We start from the raw sequence: 21,143 nt of genomic DNA on the forward strand, positions 1-21,143 counted from the left end.
GAGCTGGATACAAACATCTACAAAGCTTTCTTCAGTAAACTGGTTTCTAAATTGATCCACTGAAGTGTTGTAATAATGGATTAGTCACTGAAACCTTGTTGGCCCTTAAAAGAATGGAATGTCAATACAGCCTTTTTATTTCCAGAATCCATTGGACACTTCAGTTACGTGAGTAGATTTGGGTAAATTCTTATTATTCCCATAAAAATTACATTTGCAGAAAATTATGCTGTGTGGGAGGGATTACCTCCAAAGTGTTTGAACACTCTGCAGCACACGAGCAAACAAAAATAAAACAACTAAAATTGAGATGTTTGAATCCACCCATGAAAATTATGGTACAGCTATTATTTCAAATGTGCTGTTTTACTGTATGTGAATGCTACTACAAGTGTAATAAATGTACTGGTGTTTGGGGGGGGGAGGGGGAAGAAGGCAGCTCCTCAGATTTTAGTCCTCATCTTTAATGTTTTACTTACAGGGGAAACTGCAGAAACACCAAGCCTTTGAAGCTGAGGTGCAGGCCAATTCAGGGGCTATCATTAAACTGGATGAGACTGGAAACCTGATGATTAATGAAGGGCATTTTGCATCTGAAACTATAAGAGTGAGTGTTAGAAATCTTTGTTTTCTACAAGTTTTTTCTTCAGTGTAAATAGGCACCTTTATCTCCTTTTTCTAAAAACTTTTCTTCATTCCAAATCTCCCAAACTGTGTATCGCAGCACCAAGTCTATTTTTAAAACACTTGTTGCTATGCTATATTAGCTACACATTTTGACAAATTCTGGATTATTATTAAAACAGTTTTCTTTGAACCCTCTATCAGTGCTTTTCTTTTACTCATTCTCTTATCTATTCTCATTTCTCTGGCTATGTTTCTTATTCTAGCTTACTCCTGACTATGTTTTACCGGTTTTTACTAAGCTACTGCTCTTACTTTACACTCATCCATTTTTTTAAGGCTTATTTGGGGTGTGTGTGTGGGGGGGGGGGGTATAAATCCACCTTTCCAGGTCTTGATTAAGTATACAGATCAATTAGGCAAATTGATAACTAGTTTGCAGACATCAATGATGCACAACTTTTTAACAGAACAAATAAGTTTTCCAAATATTTTAAAGCTCTTCTTTTGTCACTTCTTAAAAAGTCACTGATTCTCCTCTTTTTGAAGAGTTTTACCTTTTAGAGCCAAGGAACCTTCTTTTCACAGTTATCAAATTTACTGATTAATTTTATTTATTACATTTCTAATATACCGCTGAGTTAAGGGTGGAGTCTTACAGAGGCGGAATGACCACTTTGTGTCATTATTTTAGAGCATTTTTTATAAATTATGCATATTAGCCATCGCCATCTCATTGCATAAGGATATTTTGGTCTTGTAACTTATCCTTAACAAAAGTAAGAAATTACTTTTCAAATAAGTGGTCTAATTCCTTTAAAAATATAGAAAATCCTGCTACATGGTGATCAATGTAAACTTTTAATTTGTATTCTGTTTGGAATGGTAACCTGTCTGTCAATGGTTTAGTCTTTCACGCCATACAGGACTGCACAGCGCCCAATAGTAACTGCTACTCAAGTTGGGCTCCATATACGAGTAGGTGAATCTTTGACTGTGGAATGCTGCTGTCACTTTCTCTTCAAATGCCTCTTTCTTCCTCTTTGATGGTTTGCAGCGTGCTGTTGGACAATGTTAGAGATTCACCTAGTGTGAGCTCCTTCTCTCCTGTAAACCTCCATAACTGAGCCTATTAAATACCTTTAATAAGTATGTATCCATGTTAGATCTCTGAAAGCTCCTCTGACTTGCCTTTCATGTTACAAATCTCAATGTGCATAATGTTATAAATGATGAGTGAAACAGCTGTTTTCCTGTTTTGCAGTGTGTGTGTTTGTTTTAATTTCCATTAAAGCTTATATAGAGAGAAGTTGGGTGAGGTAATGTCTTTTATTGAACCATTGTCTGCTGGTGAAAGAGACAAGCTTTCGAGCTACACAGAGCTCTTCTTCAGCTCCTATGACTCTGACTACACATAAATGTTTAATGGTGGTCTTGTTAGTTGACAGAAGTTCATCCATGCTTTATCTCGTGTAACCTTTATGAAAATAGGATTCAGATGAAAATTTCTATCATTTTAGGAGTTGAGAGAATAATTGCATTGCAAAGTTTTGTCTCTTATGAAATAGAATTATGATGTCTGCATCTTATTTATGTCTTTCAGACTCGACTGCAGGAGCTTCATCGACTCTGGGAGCTGTTGCTAGAGAAGATGCGTGAAAAGGGAATCAAGCTGCTGCAAGCCCAGAAGCTGGTGCAGTACTTACGAGAATGTGAAGATGTCTTGGACTGGATCAATGACAAGGTATATTATGGCTAAAAGAATATCCACTTGCATCATGTAGCCTTTACAACATCCCAGTTCTATGAAGGGATTTATATGGAGCTGTTTTATCAAAACATTCACGGTCTTATTGTGTTAAGGCACCATATGGGATTTAAATACGGTTTTATGAATTGCTGTAGTTATTTGTGTGCTATAAACGGAAGGTATACAGAGCATTCTAGCCTGTTTCAGCAATTGCAAAAACAATTGTAGGAAATTGATAGAAGTAATGAATAACAGAGAAATTCTCTGTTGGTTGAGGATACCATGAAACATGATACTCTTTTCTTTGCTTAAGATGACCTTAGTATTTCTCATAGTGGTTAACTGTACCTTCCCTACATTGTGAAAGCTGCAGCACATAAAAGTAAGGTTTTGTGACATATATGCTAAAATGAACCAGTATGGAAAGGGAGTGCCTACCCATTGAAAAGTTTATATGTATTTAGCTGTGACTGGAATATCGTTAGAGAACCATTGCAAGAGAACAATTTGCTTTTGACCTCTCTGAACATTGAAGAAGCAGAACCACAAACCACAATACTAAAGTTTAAAAGCCGCAAAATGATCAGCTAGGTTTTCTTAATGGTGACTCACTGTTTTGTGGCACTAGGAGTTTAGACTTGTAACTCCTCCATAACTGCCATTAAGTATTACAAAATATTTTTCATAAACCCGTCCCTCATTAAAATCCGCAAACCTGACACTGTCAACTTGATATCTAGTCCATGTCAAATAAAGGAGTTACAAGTAGCTTCAGTTACTGTACCTGCCCCTAAGTATGCCTGCCAATTTTTGAGTTTTTACAACCACAGCTTCCTGATTAAAAAAAACAAAACAAAAAAACAATAGTTGCTTTGGAAAGGACCCGTGCAAACTAGACAAATGACGGTAGAGCAGAGGTTCTCAAACTGAGGTCCTTGAGCTCTATTCAGATGATCCGCGTATAGTTCCCTCTAAGGTGCACACCTTGGCGGTTGCACACGAGAGAATGAAGGGCCTCCCACCTAATTAGTGGAGCCGCATAGGCAATGCTCCACTAATTAGGTGCCTGGACCCTGGAGGAAACGCACATGTATGGTGAGGTGGTGGCTTTGGGGGGAATAGGGGTAGGTGGGAGGGGGCAGTGGGGTAAGAAGAAGGGGTGGGGGAAGTTCGGATGTGCAGGACTGCAGCGACCAGAGAAAGAGGCTCCAGGGCTGTGGCTGCCAGGGAGAGACCCTCCCCCTCCTTCCCAGCCCCAGCTTGGGGGCTGCCACGGTAGGGGAGAAAGGGCACATCCATCACATTAGAAAGGTAAGACTACTGATATTAAAATATCAGCAATGTGCTTTTATTTGTAGAACAAAAACTCGTTTATTATTGTTTTTTTTTTTTTATATAGCACTTTTATCAAAAGCGCTTTACAATAGTTAGCTAATGATACAAACAACATTTGGAAAGATCATTACGTGGTCCGCCGAGACTCTAAGCAAATTTCAAGTGGTCCGCAAAAAAAAAAAGCTTGAGAACCACTGCTGTAGAGAAATTGACTGATAGCAAAGTAACTAAACTGGAAAAAGTAGAGAAATATTTTTCTCTAATCTTTTTATTGTAGCAATCTTAGGTGTTGCTTGTAATAATAGTAAGTGAAAATTTTTCGGATGAAGTGGATTTTAAGTTGACACAGTGTTCCTTTAAGGCTGCATTTTAAAACTGACTTTAAAGCATAACGAACTTTGTTTTCCTGTACCCACTGTAACTGTCTTTGAAGTGGCAACATTTTGCAGCTAGAATAGTTGGTTTCCCAGTTTCTAATAGGTTTTCTGTGTGTTGGCTTGTGATAGAAGAGATTTTCTTGTTTCCTAACATGCTAGGAAGCGATAGTGACCTCAGAAGAACTTGGCCAGGATCTGGAGCATGTTGAGGTTTTACAGAAGAAATTTGAAGAGTTTCAGACAGACCTGGCAGCCCATGAAGAAAGAGTAAATGAAGTAAACCAGTTTGCTGGCAAACTTATCCAGGTAAACATCGGTGTGTTGTGAAAAGGCCCCCTCAGTGATGCTGTTTAGATTCTTTAAGAAGTGTTGGGTAGTAAATTGACATAATAGTTGTTTCCCAAAAACATACAGAAGTTGATATCATACAAATATAGGTATGTATCTGAAATCTATTGTGATAATTGTGGAAACAACAGTTGTAACTCAGTGAGCAAAAATTTGCTGTGCTATGCCAGCTGTCACCTTGGAGAGAAACAGAGGCAACTGTACTTGCATATGGGATAGATCTATAGATGCTGAATATTCTCAACAGGGATTCTTCCGCTGGGTAGATTGAGTAAAGTTCTGTTAGACAAGAACATTCCTCAAAGGAAAACCCTGTGAGGAGTGGTTTTATAGGAGAAACTGACACACTCTCATGAAGACCTGAAGTTAAAACTGTTTCTCCACTGCCATCCAAGACTCTGTCATTTTTTTACACCAGGTGATCAGCTGGGGGTGAGAAGGCATGGGATCCCAGGACAAATGGGGGAATTGCTTTTCCAAATGCCTACAGTGTACAAAAAGAAGTATAGGTTTTTATGCAGTGTCTTATGAAAGTATTGGATGCTTGGCTGCTGCAGTAAAACTACAAAGTTGAAAGATTGGGAGGAAAGGGAAGGTGTTTATAAACTGATAGAAAGGGAAGGTGTTTATAAACTGATCTTGTAGAAACACAGGAACTGTCTTGGTGTCTGTTGAAATAAATCCATAGAGTGTAAGCCATCTTTCTTTTGCTCATCAGGAGCAGCACCCTGAGGAGGAACTGATCAAGTCTAAGCAGGATGAAGTAAATGCAGGCTGGCAGCGTCTGAAGGGGCTGGCCCTTCAGAGGCAGGGAAAACTCTTTGGGGCAGCTGAAGTTCAGCGCTTTAACAGGTATGGGCTTGGCCGGATTTGTTTGGTGCCTATGTCTCTGACTACACATAAATGTCTAATGGTGCAGTCTACTGCATTTAAGGTTGTGTGAACACTTGACATCCTCTGTCGTGTTTTTGTTTTGCAGCTTATTCATTGTTCCTTCCTGAAAGAAGGACCTACAACATCTAGAATGACATCCAGAATAATAATCTGATTTTTCTCCTTACCATTAAAACCCTCATGTCTCTCCTTCTCCTTTCCAGATGGCAGTTCTGTCTCCCTCCCCTCTGTCTGAAAGCCCACTCCTCTAAATCCAGCCTAAGTAAACACCAGAAGAGGTGTCCCTCTCTCATGCTGTTGGCTAACTAGTCAGCATGGAGCCACTCTGGCCTCTGATAGATTTTCCTTTCCTCATCACCTTTGTCAGTGCTGTCTGATTGCTCTTGGTGATTTCTTGGGATGAGGGAGGAGATCGGTTTTAGTAATCATGGGAGATGGGCCCTGTAGAATCAGTGAGGCTTAACGAGTGACTGTTTCTGGGAGGAACAGAAGCCACAAATCCTGACCTGCCCCTACACCAGCTGGCCATTTGTGCTCCCAAACCTTAAAAAACACTTGTAAAACCTTCTAGGGTTGTCTAGTTTCCTAAAGATTGATTAACAAGTTTCCGTGTAATGGCAGTTGGATGATATCATCAGGGCTTTGTCATGAAGGCCTACATCATTGTTATGTTTGCGACTTTTTACCTTCTTCCTTTCCTTGTAAGAGAGATGAATGCATATTAATTTGTGTGTTACTTTTTGAAGGGATGTGGATGAGACTATAAGCTGGATTAAAGAGAAAGAGCAGTTGATGGCCTCAGATGATTTTGGCAGAGACTTAGCCAGTGTGCAGGCTCTGCTGCGCAAGCACGAGGGCCTAGAGAGAGATCTTGCAGCTCTGGAAGACAAGGTACGTAGAGTAGGCATTTTGTCTGTAATTTAAATAATATAATTGTCTTAGAATAAGCTTATGGCAATTTGTTTGTGTGTGTGTCTAGGTAAAGGCCTTGTGTGCAGAAGCTGATCGTCTGCAGCAGTCCCACCCACAAAATGCCTCTCAGATCCAAGTGAAACGGGAGGAGCTGATTGCAAACTGGGAGCAGATCCGCACTCTGGCAGCAGAGAGGCACGCTCGCCTGAATGACTCCTATAGGTAGGAATGCTGTATCACTGGAAGGACTTTTTCCATCTCCACCTAAATTAAATACAGGGTTGCAGGGAGGAGAAAGGGAGGCCATTTCCGAGATTTTGAATGAGTTAGTGTTTCAAGACACCACTATTGTACACAAAATACATGATCTTGCTTCTAAAGTGAATGTGTTAAGGGATTTCTAATGGAAAAAAATGGATTTACATTTCCAAGATAATATATAGCAATAGCTTTCAAACCTCTTTATGTTGTGGCTCTCTGGTATTGACCACTGTCTGGGAAAAGATATCAAACTAGATGGAACATTGATCTAGTTTGAGACTGCAGAGGGTAGTACTGAAAGGTGAACTGTCAGATTGGAGGGAGGTCACCAGTGGGGTTCCTCAAGGTTCGGTTCTGGGTCCGATTTTATTTAATCTATTCGTTACTGACCTCGGAACCAAATGTAGGAGTGGGCTGATAAAGTTTGCGGATGACACAAAGTTGGGAGGCGTTGCCAACTCGGAGAAGGATCGGGATATTCTGCAGGGAGACTTGGATGACCTTGTAAATTGGAGTATTAGTAATAGGATGAGATTTAATAGTGAGAAGTGTAAGGTGATGCATTTAGGGATGACTAATAAGAATTTCAGTTATAAGCTAGGGACGCATAGGTTAGAAGTGACTGAGGAGGAGAAGGACCTCGGAGTCCTGGTTGATCGCAGGATGACTATGAGTCGGCAATGCGACGTGGCTGCGAAAAAAGCTAATGCGATCTTGGGATGCATAAGGCGAGGTATTTCTAGTAGGGACAGGGAGGTGCTGCTTCCGTTATACAAGGCGCTGGTGAGACCTCACTTGGAGTACTGTGTGCAGTTCTGGTCTCCTATGTTTAAAAGGGATGAACTGAAACTGGAACGGGTACAGAGAAGGGCAACTAGGATGATCCGAGGAATGGAAAACCTTTCCTATGAAAGGAGACTCGAGGAGCTTGGTTTGTTTAGCCTAACCAAAAGAAGGCTGAGGGGGGATATGATTGCTCTCTTCAAATATATCAAAGGGATAAATACCAGGGAGGGGGAGGAATTATTTCAGCTCAGTGCTAATGTGGACACGAGAACGAATGGATATAAACTGGCCGTGGGGAAATTTAGGCTTGAAATTAGACGAAGGTTTCTAACCGTCAGAGGGGTGAAATTTTGGAACAGCCTTCCGAGGGAAACGGTGGGGGCGAAAGACCTCTCTGGCTTCAAGATTAGGCTAGATAAGTTTATGGAGGGAATGGTTTGATGGGATTACGTGATTCTAATCAATTAGGCAATAACGGCCATCGCTGGTAAAATGAGGGTCTGGCTAGAGAATCTTGCCTGTATGCTCGGGGTTCTGCTGATCGCCATATTTGGGGTCGGGAAGGAATTTTCCTCCAGGGTAGATTGGCAGTGGCCCTGGAGGTTTTTCGCCTTCCTCCGCAGCATAGGGCAGGGGTCGCAAGCTGGAAGATTCTCTGCGACTTGAAGTCTTTAGATCACGATCTGGAGACTTCAACAGCAGAGCTAAGGGAAAGTGGGGGGGTCAGCTTTTGTGGCCTGCATCATGCGGGGGGTCAGACTAGATGACCATATTGGTCCCTTCTGACCTTAAAGTCTATGAGTCTATGAGTCTATCTGATCTACTATGACAGTTCCTGTATCCCATTGGATCCTCTTGTTCTCTTTTGCCTCCAATCTCTTAATTACTTGGTTTCTCTTTAGCCATAAATATGCTTGGTTACATAAAACAATATTGGAGCATTTTTAAGGAAACAAAAGGAAAATAAACTCAGTTGAATGTGGCTGTTTGTTTATATTTATTTTGTGTTATGCTATTTGTCCTCTCCCAGGGTGCAGGATTTTATGTTTATTACGAATGATTCTCCCTTTGATTCCTGAAGCCCACACTGCTGTGATCTCTCCAAGTCACTTTTGTGGTTTGTTTCTGTTCCCCTGTGTATCTGCTTCCCTTTTAAACTTGGTATTGCCAGCAAATTTGATGGGTGTTAAAGCGTATATCAAAGAGATACCTGACAGAGACTCATTAAGACTTCATTTCCTTTTCAAGTAACCCTAAAGGCAGGGGAATATGAAGAAAAGCTGACAGGAAAACAAGGGAATTCTTATTGAAGACGGAGGCATGTGCAGTTGAAGCTTTCTAAAATGGCTGAACTGCCTCCCTTTTTTTTTTTTTTCTTCTTCTTCTTCTCTCAGTTGTGCATACTTCACTGTTCTAACAGAAGCAGGTCTGTAGGTCACATAGAAGTCGTCTTTAGATCATTTTGAGAATCACCACATTAATACTGCCCTTGTTTCCTCTTGGCTTCTAGCATGCAAGCTTGCAGTTAGAAGTATTCCTTTTCCTTTCAGCTCAGGTGATATACCACATGTTTCCCTGTGGAAAATTGGGTGAAAACTTTAAAATATCAGAAAATATCTCCCTTGACCTTTAATCCTTTAAAGTATAGAAAAAAGTTTATCTCAGGATTCGAGATTGTAATTTGGCTGGTTACTATAATCGTTACATTATTAGTTATTTTTATGCATTTTTCTCAGAATCTTAACATAAACGTTCCGTGTTGCAAAAAAAGGGTAAGGATGGAGATCCTGTGCACATAAATGACTTCTGCCATTTGTTTTCCAAAGATTGCAGCGCTTCCTTGCAGACTTTCGTGACCTTACCAGCTGGGTGACTGAAATGAAGGCTCTAATTAATGCTGATGAACTTGCCAATGACGTAGCTGGAGCTGAAGCTCTGCTTGATAGGCATCAGGAGCATAAGGTAATCACAGCCATATAGCTTAATCTGCTTGGCCTCACTTGGAGACTGGTTTATATGTACAGGTTTAATGCAGTCTTCTGAATCACACTATGTTGTAGCATTAGCATGCTTTGAATTTATATAATTTCAGTTGCATGGACTACATAGCGGCCTATTCTGATTTAAGAGTTTGGATTTTTGCTTCTTGTTTAATAGGTCAATACACAAATGAGCAAATACTGAGCTATGTTTCAGATAATTTCTTTTTAAAGAAAAATTGGAAACAATAAAGGCTTGTTTTAAAAAAACGTTGAGTTGAACTGAAACCTACAGAAACTAGATTAATTCTAGGAATCTAGATTAGCATCTTAACTCCAATCGTGCTTTCTTTTCCTCTCTTCTCCTCCACTCCTAAAACAAATGAATTAAGAAAGTGTCTAGCTAATATGATCGCTCTAGACTTTGAATTTCCTAGCCTCTGTGTATGTAACATGCCCTCTATATTATCACATGTGTATACACTGCAGAATTATAGTTGAGCAGGCTCATGTTTTATATCCTAGAGTCCCATTATGTGATTTCCTCATGACATTCTAAAGATAATTTCAGGTAGAACATTACTATCACTCATGCATCTTTCCTTTCTGTATATTCAAGTCATGTTTACTAGTTACTCTTTCCACATGAGCTTCACTAAAGCTATGACTAAAATTTCTTGGATGGCTGTTTAAATTCTCCAGCCTTATAGGGTTTCCATGAATACGTTAGAGGTAGCTTGAAATCTGACTTGTAGCTTCTATTTGAGTGTCACATTTGAATTATATCGGCATTACTAATACAAGACATTGGACGCTGTTTTCATATATAGATAATTGAATGTCAGTTAATACTCTGGATATCTGAATGCCGTCTTTGGCTTCTTTTTCAGTATCTGGCTTGATTTTCAAGTTCATATTTTAATAATATCTTAAAATAGTTGGGTTTATTTTCTTTTAGCGTTTTAGAAACCATGTATTTGTTGTTTGCCATAGGGAGAAATTGATGCCCATGAAGATAGCTTTAAATCTGCTGATGAATCTGGTCAGGCCTTGCTGGCTGCTGGGCACTATGCCTCTGATGAAGTTAGAGAAAAGGTAAGTTGGACAGCTCTAAAAAGAGGAGTTGGAAAAGTTCTAATATGTTTCCATTCCTCTCATTTTTTTAATGAGTGATGTAGTTTTTGTTTAAGAGTCTGGATGCAAAAGTATTTATTTGACTAGAATATGCTCCCTTTTCCCCTTAATTTAAGCAACATGCTCTTCTCATCCTTCAATTTGGCATAACCTCCGTTTGAAGCTAGTGACATTTCTTTATTTTCCCATTGGAAAAATGAATTATCTAATAGAACAAGTATGTCTCTTTTATCCATGCTTTCAAGTTTGCTGTAATGGAACATACTGTGTATTTCATAGCTTTGGCTCTTAAACTAAGAGAGTCTTTTGTTGTGTGCTGGCTGAAAAAGCACTTTAGATGCCCTGGTTGTGGGGGGAGGTGAGGAATTTCAGAAGTTGAGTGAGGTGTTTGAACTCTCTTGTGAAGTGTTCTGGAGACTGAAAAGGTGACACAGACACAATCACTACTTTATAGAGCCCATGGTTGATTTTGCTGTCATTGAGATGGAAAAGAACCACTCTCCCTGTATTGAGCATGTGTTTCTTCCCCACCCCTCAGCTGACCATCCTTTCAGATGAAAGAACTGCCCTTCTAGAGCTGTGGGAACTTCGCAGACAGCAATATGAACAGTGTATGGACCTGCAGCTTTTCTACAGAGACACTGAACAAGTTGACAACTGGATGAGCAAACAAGAGGTGAGTGTTTTCAATTGCACAGCAGGCAGCACTTGGTTAGATAGCATACAGTAACTCCTCACTTAAGTCGTCTGGGTTAACTGTTTCCGTTAGGTTGCTGATCAATTAGGGAACATGCTCGTTTAAAGTTGTGTAATGCTCCCTTCTAACGTCATTTGGCAGCCGCCTGCTTTGTCTGCTTCTTGCAGGAAGAGCAGCCCGTTGCAGCTAGCTGGCTGGGAGCTTGGAACCAGGGTGGACTGGCAGCCCCCCTATCAGCTCCCCACTCCCCTAAGTTCCCTGTGCAGCAGCTGCCCAGCAGGCTAGCAGTTGCAGCTGTCCCTCCCCCCTCTGCCACGTGCTGCTCCTGCCCTCTGCCTTGGAGTTGCTCCCCGAGACTCCTCCTGCTTGCTGTGCCGGGGGGGGGGGAGGGAAGGAAGAGGGGGGCTAATGTCAGTGTCCCCCCCTGCTCCTGCACCCCGCTTACCCCATCTTCCATAGAGCAGGGGAGACACACTAGGGCTCAGGACAGAGGGAGCTTGCAGCAGCTGAGGTCTCAGCAAGCTGATCGAATTAACAAGGCAGTGTACTTAAAGGGGAAATGCGCATATCTCCCGCCATTCCTGCTGCCTTGTATAGTGAGAGAGTTAACCCTTGAGGGCTCAGCCAATTAGCAGTAAGGGAAATATCCCACCCTCTGACTCCTCCACCTCAACCAAGCTTCACAATCATCATCACTGTGTACCAGTATTAAATTGTTTGTTTAAAAGTTTGTGTGTGTAAGTAATAGTCTTTTGTCTGGTGAAAAAAAAATTCCCTGGAACCTAATCCCCTCATTTACATTAATTCTTATGGGGAAATTGGATTCACTTAACATCGTTTTGCTTAAAGTCGCATTTTTCAGGAACATAACTACAACGTTAAGTGAGGAGTTACTGTACTAAGCATGCATTGGCTCCTTCAGAAAGAGAGGATGAGATTTAATTTCTGAATGTATTTTTTTTTCTCCTATTTTTGTGAATGTGATAAATAGTTCAGGCCAAAGCCAGGCATGCCATAGTTAAGGCTACGTTTTAGTCATGGGTATTTTTAGTAAAAGTCATAGACAGGTCACGGGCAGTAAACAAAAATTCACAACCTGTGACTTGTCCATGACTTGTACTATATACCCCTTATTAAAAGTTGCGCCGGGGCGCCGCAGGTGCTGGGGGGTGGGGGCGTCCCAGGACCCGGGGGAGGGGGGGGGGAGGAGAGAGAGAGAGAGGCACACGCCACTGCAGGAGAGACGGAGGTCACGGAAAGTCATGGAATCCATGACAGACCCACAGCCTTAACCATAGTGCATGGAGGTACTGTACATGCCTCTCTTCACGGGGTTCTGTTAGTGGTTTTTTTCACCTAGAATGCCAGACCTCCAATATTCCAGTCTGATGCTGCTGCTTTACATAACCTGCCAGTCATGCTGAATTGGTGTAATGTTTCTTTTATGTGAGTTAATGCCCACAAGGGATTATTCCTTTTCATTTCTGATACAAATTAGATATGTACTCCTCAGAAGAAGATACATCAACTCCATACCACATACTTTCCAAATAAAATCCTACAGTGATGAGCCCAATGCTGCATACCTGAGTTGGCTTTAGGATAATTGGGAGTGGTGGTAGTGTAAGGCTCCCTAAAGTGTTTTTCTTTTCTGCAGGCATTCCTGCTAAATGAAGACTTAGGTGACTCTCTGGATAGTGTTGAGGCGCTGCTAAAGAAGCATGAAGACTTTGAGAAATCCCTCAGTGCCCAGGAGGAGAAAATCACAGTAAGATGCTTATATTACTTGTATTCATTAAGTCTCTTTGTATTAATGAGCAAGGACTAAAACAGAAGAGTTCAACCCAAATCATTGTCCAGGAACTTCAGAAAAAGATGGTTTCTGGGTTTTGAACATAATCCCAAATTGTATGTGAAATGGAATTTCACTCACCGAATAAAACCCACATTTAGGATCAAGGCAGAGAATAGGGTTTAACCTCTGGATCCAGGGCATCAGAGTAATCCAGTACACTCTTGCACACTATGCCAGCACTTTTTCGGATGATGCTTGAATTGTTTAAACTTGTACGGTAATCATTTCTCAGAGGAGCTATAAATCTACCATCATCTGGATTTAGGATCATGTTAAGGAAATGTGGAGAACGGTGCAGGTAGGGGAGGGGTTTAAAAATAGCTATCTTGACTTTTGATTAGTTCAGCTGTGACACATCTCTTCTAAAACCTAGTTTGCTAAATAAGCTTGCACAAATATTCTTATCGGGGGTAGCCGTGTTAGTCTGTATCCACAAAAACAACAAGGAGTACAGTGGCACCTTAAAGACAAACAGATTTATTTGGGCATAAACTTTCGTGGGTAAAAAACCTCACTGCTTAGTATTTCAAATGAATGAAGACTACTTTCTTTTTAGGCCCTGGACGAGTTTGCTACTAAACTGATTCAGAATAACCACTATGCCAAGGAGGATGTTGCTACACGAAGAGATGCTGTAAGTTTTTTAAGTAACCCATGCTGCTGCTTGGTTTATATGTTTATATGAATGAAAAGAATAAGTGATGGCACAGATGCAGGATAAATAAGTAGAGTTGCAGCAAACTCAACTATAATTAAAAAAAACATGATGGGGTTTCTCATTAGTCTGAGAATTCACTACTGATATTTGCTTATTTCAGCTGCTGAGCCGACGTAATGCTCTGCACGAAAGGGCTATGTATCGGCGTGCTCAACTGGCAGATTCATTCCACCTGCAGCAGTTTTTCCGAGACTCTGATGAACTAAAGAGTTGGGTCAACGAAAAGATGAAAACTGCAACGGATGAGGCTTACAAGGTAAAAACAAGAATAAATATCCTGATAATGTTACGCTAGTATTGGTTTTCAGGTACTATTGATGTATAGGAACCTTATGAATAGTTCCTCCTCTTGTCATCTGCATGATCCCAAGGAGAATATTCCAGCACTACGCAAACGCGTATTCTGTAGATAAAATGGTTTGCTATCTAACTTGGTACTTATGGCTGCAATTCCTTTGACATTATCTCAGCCTGACATGATCCACAATTAGCTAGTGTATTTTTTGTGATATGTACTACAGTTATGGAGGATAGGCCATCTAATGTGTAGAAGTGTTCATAGTCACATAGGAAATGTAAATATGAAGAACTGATATAAGTTCTCCACTTTTGCTCTTACTTATTAGCATGAGATTGGTGAAATGAGGTTTTTTAATATATGCCGATTTCAGACTGAAATGTTTTCTCCCTTTCCTACCTGTAGGACCCATCAAACCTGCAGGGTAAAGTTCAAAAACATCAGGCTTTTGAGGCAGAGCTCTCTGCAAATCAAAGTCGCATTGATGCCCTGGAGAAAGCTGGCCAGAAGCTGATTGATGTCAATCACTATGCATCTGATGAAGTAGCAGCCCGCATGAATGAGGTCATCAGCTTGTGGAAAAAACTGCTGGAGGCCACTGAGCTCAAAGGTAAGATATCATCTTTGCTCTAACTGATCATAAGAGAGCTATAGAATGACATTTCCAGCTATGGAGAAGTTTTCTGGAGAAGTCAGCGCTGAGAACAAGTGAGTAGTGAGTTAAATGAAATAGAAATTTAAATAACCTTCCTCCTCTCTCTCCTTTACATACATGCAGGAATAAAGCTGCGTGAAGCCAACCAACAGCAGCAATTTAACCGCAATGTGGAAGACATTGAGCTATGGTTGTATGAGGTGGAGGGACACTTGGCTTCTGATGATTATGGAAAAGATCTTACTAATGTTCAGAATCTTCAGAAGAAACATGCTCTGTTGGAAGCAGATGTTGCTGCTCACCAGGTAGCACAATTTCCTTTCCTCCCTCCCTTACGGGCGTATTAACATGATTATTAAGCTAGACATAGCACTAACTGCTAGTGTCTGTGGAGTAAAGGATTTGTTAGTGTTTCCACGATAAAGGTGTACTTTCAGGAGTTTACAATTTTGTTCTTCAAATTTGCTCTGAACACAGTTTGGTAGAAAGACTTGTCTGGGAACAATGTTTCTTTGAGTGACTCTGCATATTCCTACTTATGGGCACTGTGCAGCCTTGTGGTACCTCACAGTAAAACCTCTTCTAGCAGTGTCAGCTAGAATACATCTTTGTGCCCCCTACCTCCCTCCCTCCCTGCCACCCTTCCCCTCAGCTTCAGGATGCACCGAGGGTGAAGCTATAAAGGGGGCAGACTACTCTCACCACCTCATTTCCTTCCAGCAGTGTGCCTGGATGGATGTTAACCGCGCTGGAGTCAGCATCTCTTTCTGCTTAGAAATAGTTAGTGTTAGCTCATTACAGAATAGTTAGTGAATTAGCATTTCTCCCGGTTCAGAGAGATGGATGAACTGAAGAAACAGAAGAAGCTGGAGTTCAAGAAGTGCACTTCCTGCTTGGCAGTCTTCCTGGCATCCAACGGCCATGTGTGGTGCCTCGGAGAAGGGCACTCACCCTCTGGGTGTTTGATTTGCCAGACCTTTACTCCCAGAGCCCACAAGGATAGGGAGACTTGCTTGCAGCTCCTCCTCCTAAAGGAAGCCCTCAAGGCTAGGCCCTATGGACCCGATCAGCATCCTAAGTCTAAGAGGCCAGTCTCTGTCCCCGTGGCTACTAGTGGCTCCAAGGAACTGAAGCCTTCTAAGAAGCCACTTCCCCTGTCAGGGTCAGACTCAGTTCCTGCAGTTCCCTCAGTTGAGCCCTCCAAGGCTACAGATATCTGAACTATGGTCAGAGCCAACTACCCCGGTTCTGGAAGAGAGATCAAAAAATATTTCAGCCACCTTCACCGGTGCCATACCTCATTCCTCCCAGCTATCCAGCCCTGATGGAAACCCTGTGGCTGCAGGATTAGGGCCAATTCTGACTTCAGTTTCCAGATCCAGGAAGATGGAATTGCTCAGTATGTCAGAATCTGGGCTGTTGGCACCTTTGCTTCTGCCTCTCTGTAGCCATTTTGTCTCTCTACCTCACTAGCAGTGTCAGTTCCCATGCATCAGAACTGTAGCATACGTCCAACTCTGACAAGACTGCTACAATTCAGAAGCAGAGATCCATTCCTTCTTTGGTAGCAAGGGATATGGACTTGTGTCTAACAACTGATCCAGTGTTGTCATTGGATCTTCTGTTGGTTCCTGGGTCAGATCTGGCTACATCCTCTGTTCCAGAGAGCTCAGTCAACGTGGCAGCCCAGGTTCACCTGCCAATTTCAGTTGCTTTCTCTGTTCTTAATGGGAAACACAGGGGTTCCAAAAGAAGATTTATTTTTCCCAGTGCTTGACGTAGTCTTCCTTGCTCCCTGCTAAGAAGAGGAGGTTAGAAGATGCTGTGGGTCAGTTTCCAGATCATCCTATACTTCCTCTGCCGAGGACCCCTAGAGACTCTCCACAAAGAGCTGGATTGCCATTCTCTTTGGATCTGCTTTTATCATCATTACATTCTATATTGGATCCAGACTTGGAACCAAGAGGAAGAGAGAGGATGAATAGAGAAATCTGTGTCTTGCTTTGTACCACCCTATGGTCTGTCTCCCACAGGCATATTCGTGATCCCTAGTTGCTGGGGAGACTGGCAATCCAGGACCCCATGGCTTTATTGGGGGCCACCTCAGGAGTTTTGTAATTACCCTCCAAGTGGATAGAGAGATAATGTTTCCTCTGTTGAGAATCTCTGGACTGCCAAATCCTTCATCTCTGTTGACATTACTGACAGTGATGCCTGAAATGTTGTCAGAGGAAGAAGACAAGGAGGTAGCTCCTTTCTGATCAGAAGCATTTGGAAATGGACTATGAGCCTGATTTATCGCTTGATGAACATGTGGGGTAGCTTCAGCCTCTGCTCCTTCAGGAGACACTGAGCAGTTCCATAACTTGGTCTAGCGTATGGTGTCCGCTTTAATTCTTTCCTGCCGTGTCTGTGGAAGAGACTTCTCTGCTGGTGTTTGATATACTTGCTACTTAGAGGAGTAGAATATGCCTACCCATTTGGATGGTTTGCTACAGCCAGCTAAATCAGTGTGAAGCACACCTGTTTCTAAGAAAGCAGACAAGTTGTATCAGATACCCTCTGAAGGGTTTTCCTACTTCCACACCCACCCTGTCCCTAACTCTCACTCATGTTGGCTGTTGTCAGTAACAGGGCTAGATCTAGATTAGCGCATTCTACCCTAGCTGATGAAGAGGGCAAAAGGATTGACTCATTGAGGAGCAAGGTGTTCTCATTGTCCCTCAATATTAGGACAGGGAATTATCAAGTGGTTATTGCCCTTTACCAATGCCATGTATGGGAAAAGATGACTTTATTTTTCCAAGACTTCCCAAATGACAAAAGTAGGTTGGCGAATGCCATCTTAATGGAAGACCAGAATGTAGTCAAACGTGTGCTCAGGGCCTCTTTTGGCACTTCGGACTCTGCTGCCAGAATATTGGCATCTGCTGTGATGATCAGGAGAGCCGCTTGGCTCCATTGCTCCTCCCTAGCTATGGATGCTAGAACTAAGCTGGAGGACCTTGCTTTTGAAAGGGACGGTCCATCCTGGACAGTGACTTCAAACACGTCTACCATGGGTTGGGGAGCCCACCTGAATCATTTGAGAGTTCATGGGAACTGGCCCCCTTCAGGAGAGATCCTTGCATATCAATATTAAGAGCTCTCAGGTCATTCCTCCCTCACTTGCAATGGAGGTTTGTGCAGGTGGAAACTGACATTACATCAGCAACGTATTATGTCAACAAGTGGGAGTGGGGGCCCACTTTGCTCCCCTGTGTGCAGAGACTATAAGACTATGGTATTGGTGTATTTGTCACAACATTCATCCTGTAACTCAGCATCTAGCAAGGGAAAACAATGTAGTCGTGGACCATCTCAGCATGACCCAGCTCTCAGATGCACAAATGTTCCTTAAAGGATCAGTTGGTTCACACTCTATTTTCCAGCTGGGGTCAACTATATGTGGGCTGTTCACAACGAGGGTCAACAGAAAGTGTCTCCGCGGTTCCAGAGTGGGTAGGGACTGTCAGTCCCTGTCGGATACCTTCTTTCTGCACTGTGGGAAGGGCTTGTTGTATGCTTTTCCTCCATTTCTGTTGATTCAGAAGATAGTAAGGAAGATACATCAGGATAGGGCAAGGATGATACTCATTGCCCCATTTTGGTCATGTCAGTGGTGGTTTACTGATCTCCTTCAACTGTCTGATGGTGTCTGTGTGTCTTCCTCTGTCCTAGAAGGAGAGAAGGATTTTTCATCCAAACCAACAGTTTCTTCAACTGATGGCGTGGGCAATCAAACTCTGACTGTGTCTGCTCTTGAGCAGTCATGTTCTTCCTCAGTGCATGACATACTAATCAACTCTCAAAAACAATTTACTAGAAACTGTTACCTTCTAAAATGGGCTAGATTTCAGACTTGGACGAAGGGATGATCTGATTCTCCTGCCTCTGCTTCCATCCCTTGTGATATGGAATACTTAGCCCCTGATTCTTTAAGTACATTATCTAACATAGTTAAAAGTTTGTCAGCCATTTCCACATCTCGTATTCTAGTTGATGGTAGATCTTTATTTGTTCATAGTTAAGTTAAAAGGTTTATGAGAGGATTATCTACTGTGTATCCCTCTGTTAGAGATCCTGTCCCTTCTTGAGACCTCAACTTGGTGTTGGCCATGCTGCTAAAATCAACCTTTGATCCCTTGGCTGAGTGTTCCTTCTACCATTTATCTATCGAAACAGCTTTCCTTATTGCCATCACATCAGCCAGGAGAGTGAGTGAATCATTTCTTGGCATAAGGACAAGCTAGTTCTCAGATCTGATCCCAGATTTTTACCTAGGTGATGTCTGATTTCCACATCAATCACACCATTAATTTGACAGATTTCCCCCCCCTAAGCAGCACTCTAATTGGGGGAGGGAGGTTACAGTTCTTCATACTTTAGATGTTAGAAGAGCTGTAGCCTGTTACCTGGAAAAAACTAAGAGTTTTCATCAATCATCTAGATCATGTCTTATGCCAAGAACATGGTGTATATAGTTTCTGTCCAGTCTGTTTCTTGGTGGATTAAACAAATTACTCATTGCTACACACTGGCAGAAGTCCCTGTGCCTGCTGCAATTTGACTACATTCCACTAGAGCTGTGATACTTCCTTTGCCTATCTTAGGCAGGTACCAGTTGCTGAAATTTGCAAAGCTGCAAACTGGACTTCTATGCACACTTCCACTATGCATTGTGCTCTGGACTCGGCTTCTAGGGGGATGCAGAATTTGGCAAAGCGGTGCTTCAGTCTCTGTTCAACCAGGATTTTGTTCCCTCCTCCAGCTTAGTTTTAGCACCGCTTACCAATCTGTCCCTTAAGTGAGAATATGCAGAGCCACTCAAAGAAGAAATGAAAGTTACTTACTTGTAACCGGAGTTGTTCGAGATGGCTCTGCGTATTCACGCTTCACACCTGCCTTCCTGTCTCTGTCAGAGTCTTTGTTGTTTTGTGTCTCTGGCTTTGCGGTAGAAGGAACTCACATGGTGAGGGTGCTCCGCCTCCCTTTATAGCATTACCCTCAGTGCACTGTGAGTGATGCTAAGTGGAGTTCAGGAGCGCGCTAGCTGATGCTGCTAGAAGAGGTTTTTATTATAAGACACCACCAGGCCAGGAAGTGTGAATATGAAGAGCCGTCTCAAAGAACTCTAGTTACAGGTAAGTAACCTTCATTTTGATTTTAGTTTTTTTAAGTAACTGAGAGAAATGCAAAAATCCAAGAAGATTACTAACTGTTTTGACTTGTTGAGAGCACAAAGTCATTCTGTGGCGTGAAACTTCCAAGATTCATTTATCAGTTTTAAAAGATGCATTACACCTTATTTAGTAGAGAACTACTCAAAAATGCTTAATGCTCTGGGTGATGTTAACTCTTATGTTCATTCATGAGGTGGCTATTACTGTCCATTTTTTCATTAATTCAGACAATACACAAATCAGTTATAAAAGACAGACTAAAAATTCCAAATCCAAAGACTTTCACAGCTGAAGACAATCCTAGCTTCTACACATCACCTTTAAAAGTTCAAAACACACAGCAAGGAAACTCCGTAACATGCAGATTCCAGTAGCTTCATTAAAACTTGCTTAATTTTAAACTTTTATTTAAATTTGCTGAATACTCCTGTTGATCTGACTTTTGGGAACAGTCAATACATTTGTAAGTTTATTGGAATTTGGTGTTTTTCTTTTGTGTAGTATATTGTGAGTCTAAAAATCATCCACATCTCTATTAAAACCGAAACTTTTCACTCAACTGTTTACTTTTTGTATTTCTTTCTGCTTTTAGGAAGTGAAAATAACTAGTTGATTTCTAGTCCAATTTCACTTTGATTTTTCTCATCCATTATTGCAGTACAAGGGATAAGCTAAAGACCTAGAAATGTTACATAACAGTCTGGCTCTGCAACTAACAAGAATAATCAAAGCCTAAACCATCCTGGAGAATACTGATGTAATACCATTGCTGAATTAAATTTTAGGATCGCATTGATGGCATCACCATCCAGGCTCGCCAGTTCCAGGATGCTGGACACTTTGATGCTGATAATATCAAGAAGAAACAAGAAGCTTTGGTGGCTCGCTATGAAGCTCTGAAGGATCCTATGGTAGCTCGCAAGCAGAAGCTTGCTGACTCTCTTCGCCTGCAGCAACTGTTCCGTGACATTGAGGATGAAGAGACCTGGATTAGAGAGAAGGAACCTATTGCAGCTTCAACAAACAGAGGTTGGTACATCCTCATCTTTGTGCTTCTAATTATTTTTAACTGGATAATTCTGTTGTTCAATGCCTGTGTATCTTTACAGAATATAATTTGGGAATTTCTAAAATGTTTCTGACAGGGTTATCCATGGCATTGGTTTGAATTATAAATCTGTTGTTACAGTAGTTGTTGTCCACGATTCCTTTATTACTGATTACTTTGTGAAGTTTCTAACTTTTTATAGGGCAATTAATTTTACACAGTAAGCGATCGAGACTGTAATCAAACCTAC

The 21,143-nt window shown here is 41.6% G+C and overlaps 1 protein-coding gene across 9 annotated transcripts in view; it reads left to right on the forward strand.

The window, feature by feature from the left end:
- The window catches only part of SPTAN1 (spectrin alpha, non-erythrocytic 1), an 80,186-nt gene that overhangs the window by 9,852 nt on the left and 49,191 nt on the right, over nucleotides 1-21,143 (forward strand). For all 9 annotated transcript variants that reach the window (XM_024192968.1, XM_029912713.1, XM_029912716.1 and 6 more), the window contains exons 3-17: nucleotides 482-607; nucleotides 2,228-2,368; nucleotides 4,246-4,392; nucleotides 5,153-5,286; nucleotides 6,075-6,219; nucleotides 6,308-6,462; nucleotides 9,114-9,249; nucleotides 10,260-10,361; nucleotides 10,939-11,076; nucleotides 12,755-12,865; nucleotides 13,509-13,586; nucleotides 13,771-13,926; nucleotides 14,374-14,578; nucleotides 14,747-14,928; nucleotides 20,631-20,874. In XM_024192968.1, the coding sequence (XP_024048736.1) occupies nucleotides 482-607; nucleotides 2,228-2,368; nucleotides 4,246-4,392; nucleotides 5,153-5,286; nucleotides 6,075-6,219; nucleotides 6,308-6,462; nucleotides 9,114-9,249; nucleotides 10,260-10,361; nucleotides 10,939-11,076; nucleotides 12,755-12,865; nucleotides 13,509-13,586; nucleotides 13,771-13,926; nucleotides 14,374-14,578; nucleotides 14,747-14,928; nucleotides 20,631-20,874 (2,200 nt within the window). The remainder of the gene's footprint in view (nucleotides 1-481; nucleotides 608-2,227; nucleotides 2,369-4,245; nucleotides 4,393-5,152; nucleotides 5,287-6,074; nucleotides 6,220-6,307; nucleotides 6,463-9,113; nucleotides 9,250-10,259; nucleotides 10,362-10,938; nucleotides 11,077-12,754; nucleotides 12,866-13,508; nucleotides 13,587-13,770; nucleotides 13,927-14,373; nucleotides 14,579-14,746; nucleotides 14,929-20,630; nucleotides 20,875-21,143) is intronic.

The sequence above is a fragment of the Terrapene carolina genome, unplaced genomic scaffold (assembly GCF_002925995.2).
Source record: "Terrapene carolina triunguis isolate 2854851 unplaced genomic scaffold, T_m_triunguis-2.0 Scaffold238, whole genome shotgun sequence".
Classification (NCBI taxonomy): domain Eukaryota; kingdom Metazoa; phylum Chordata; order Testudines; family Emydidae; genus Terrapene; species Terrapene triunguis.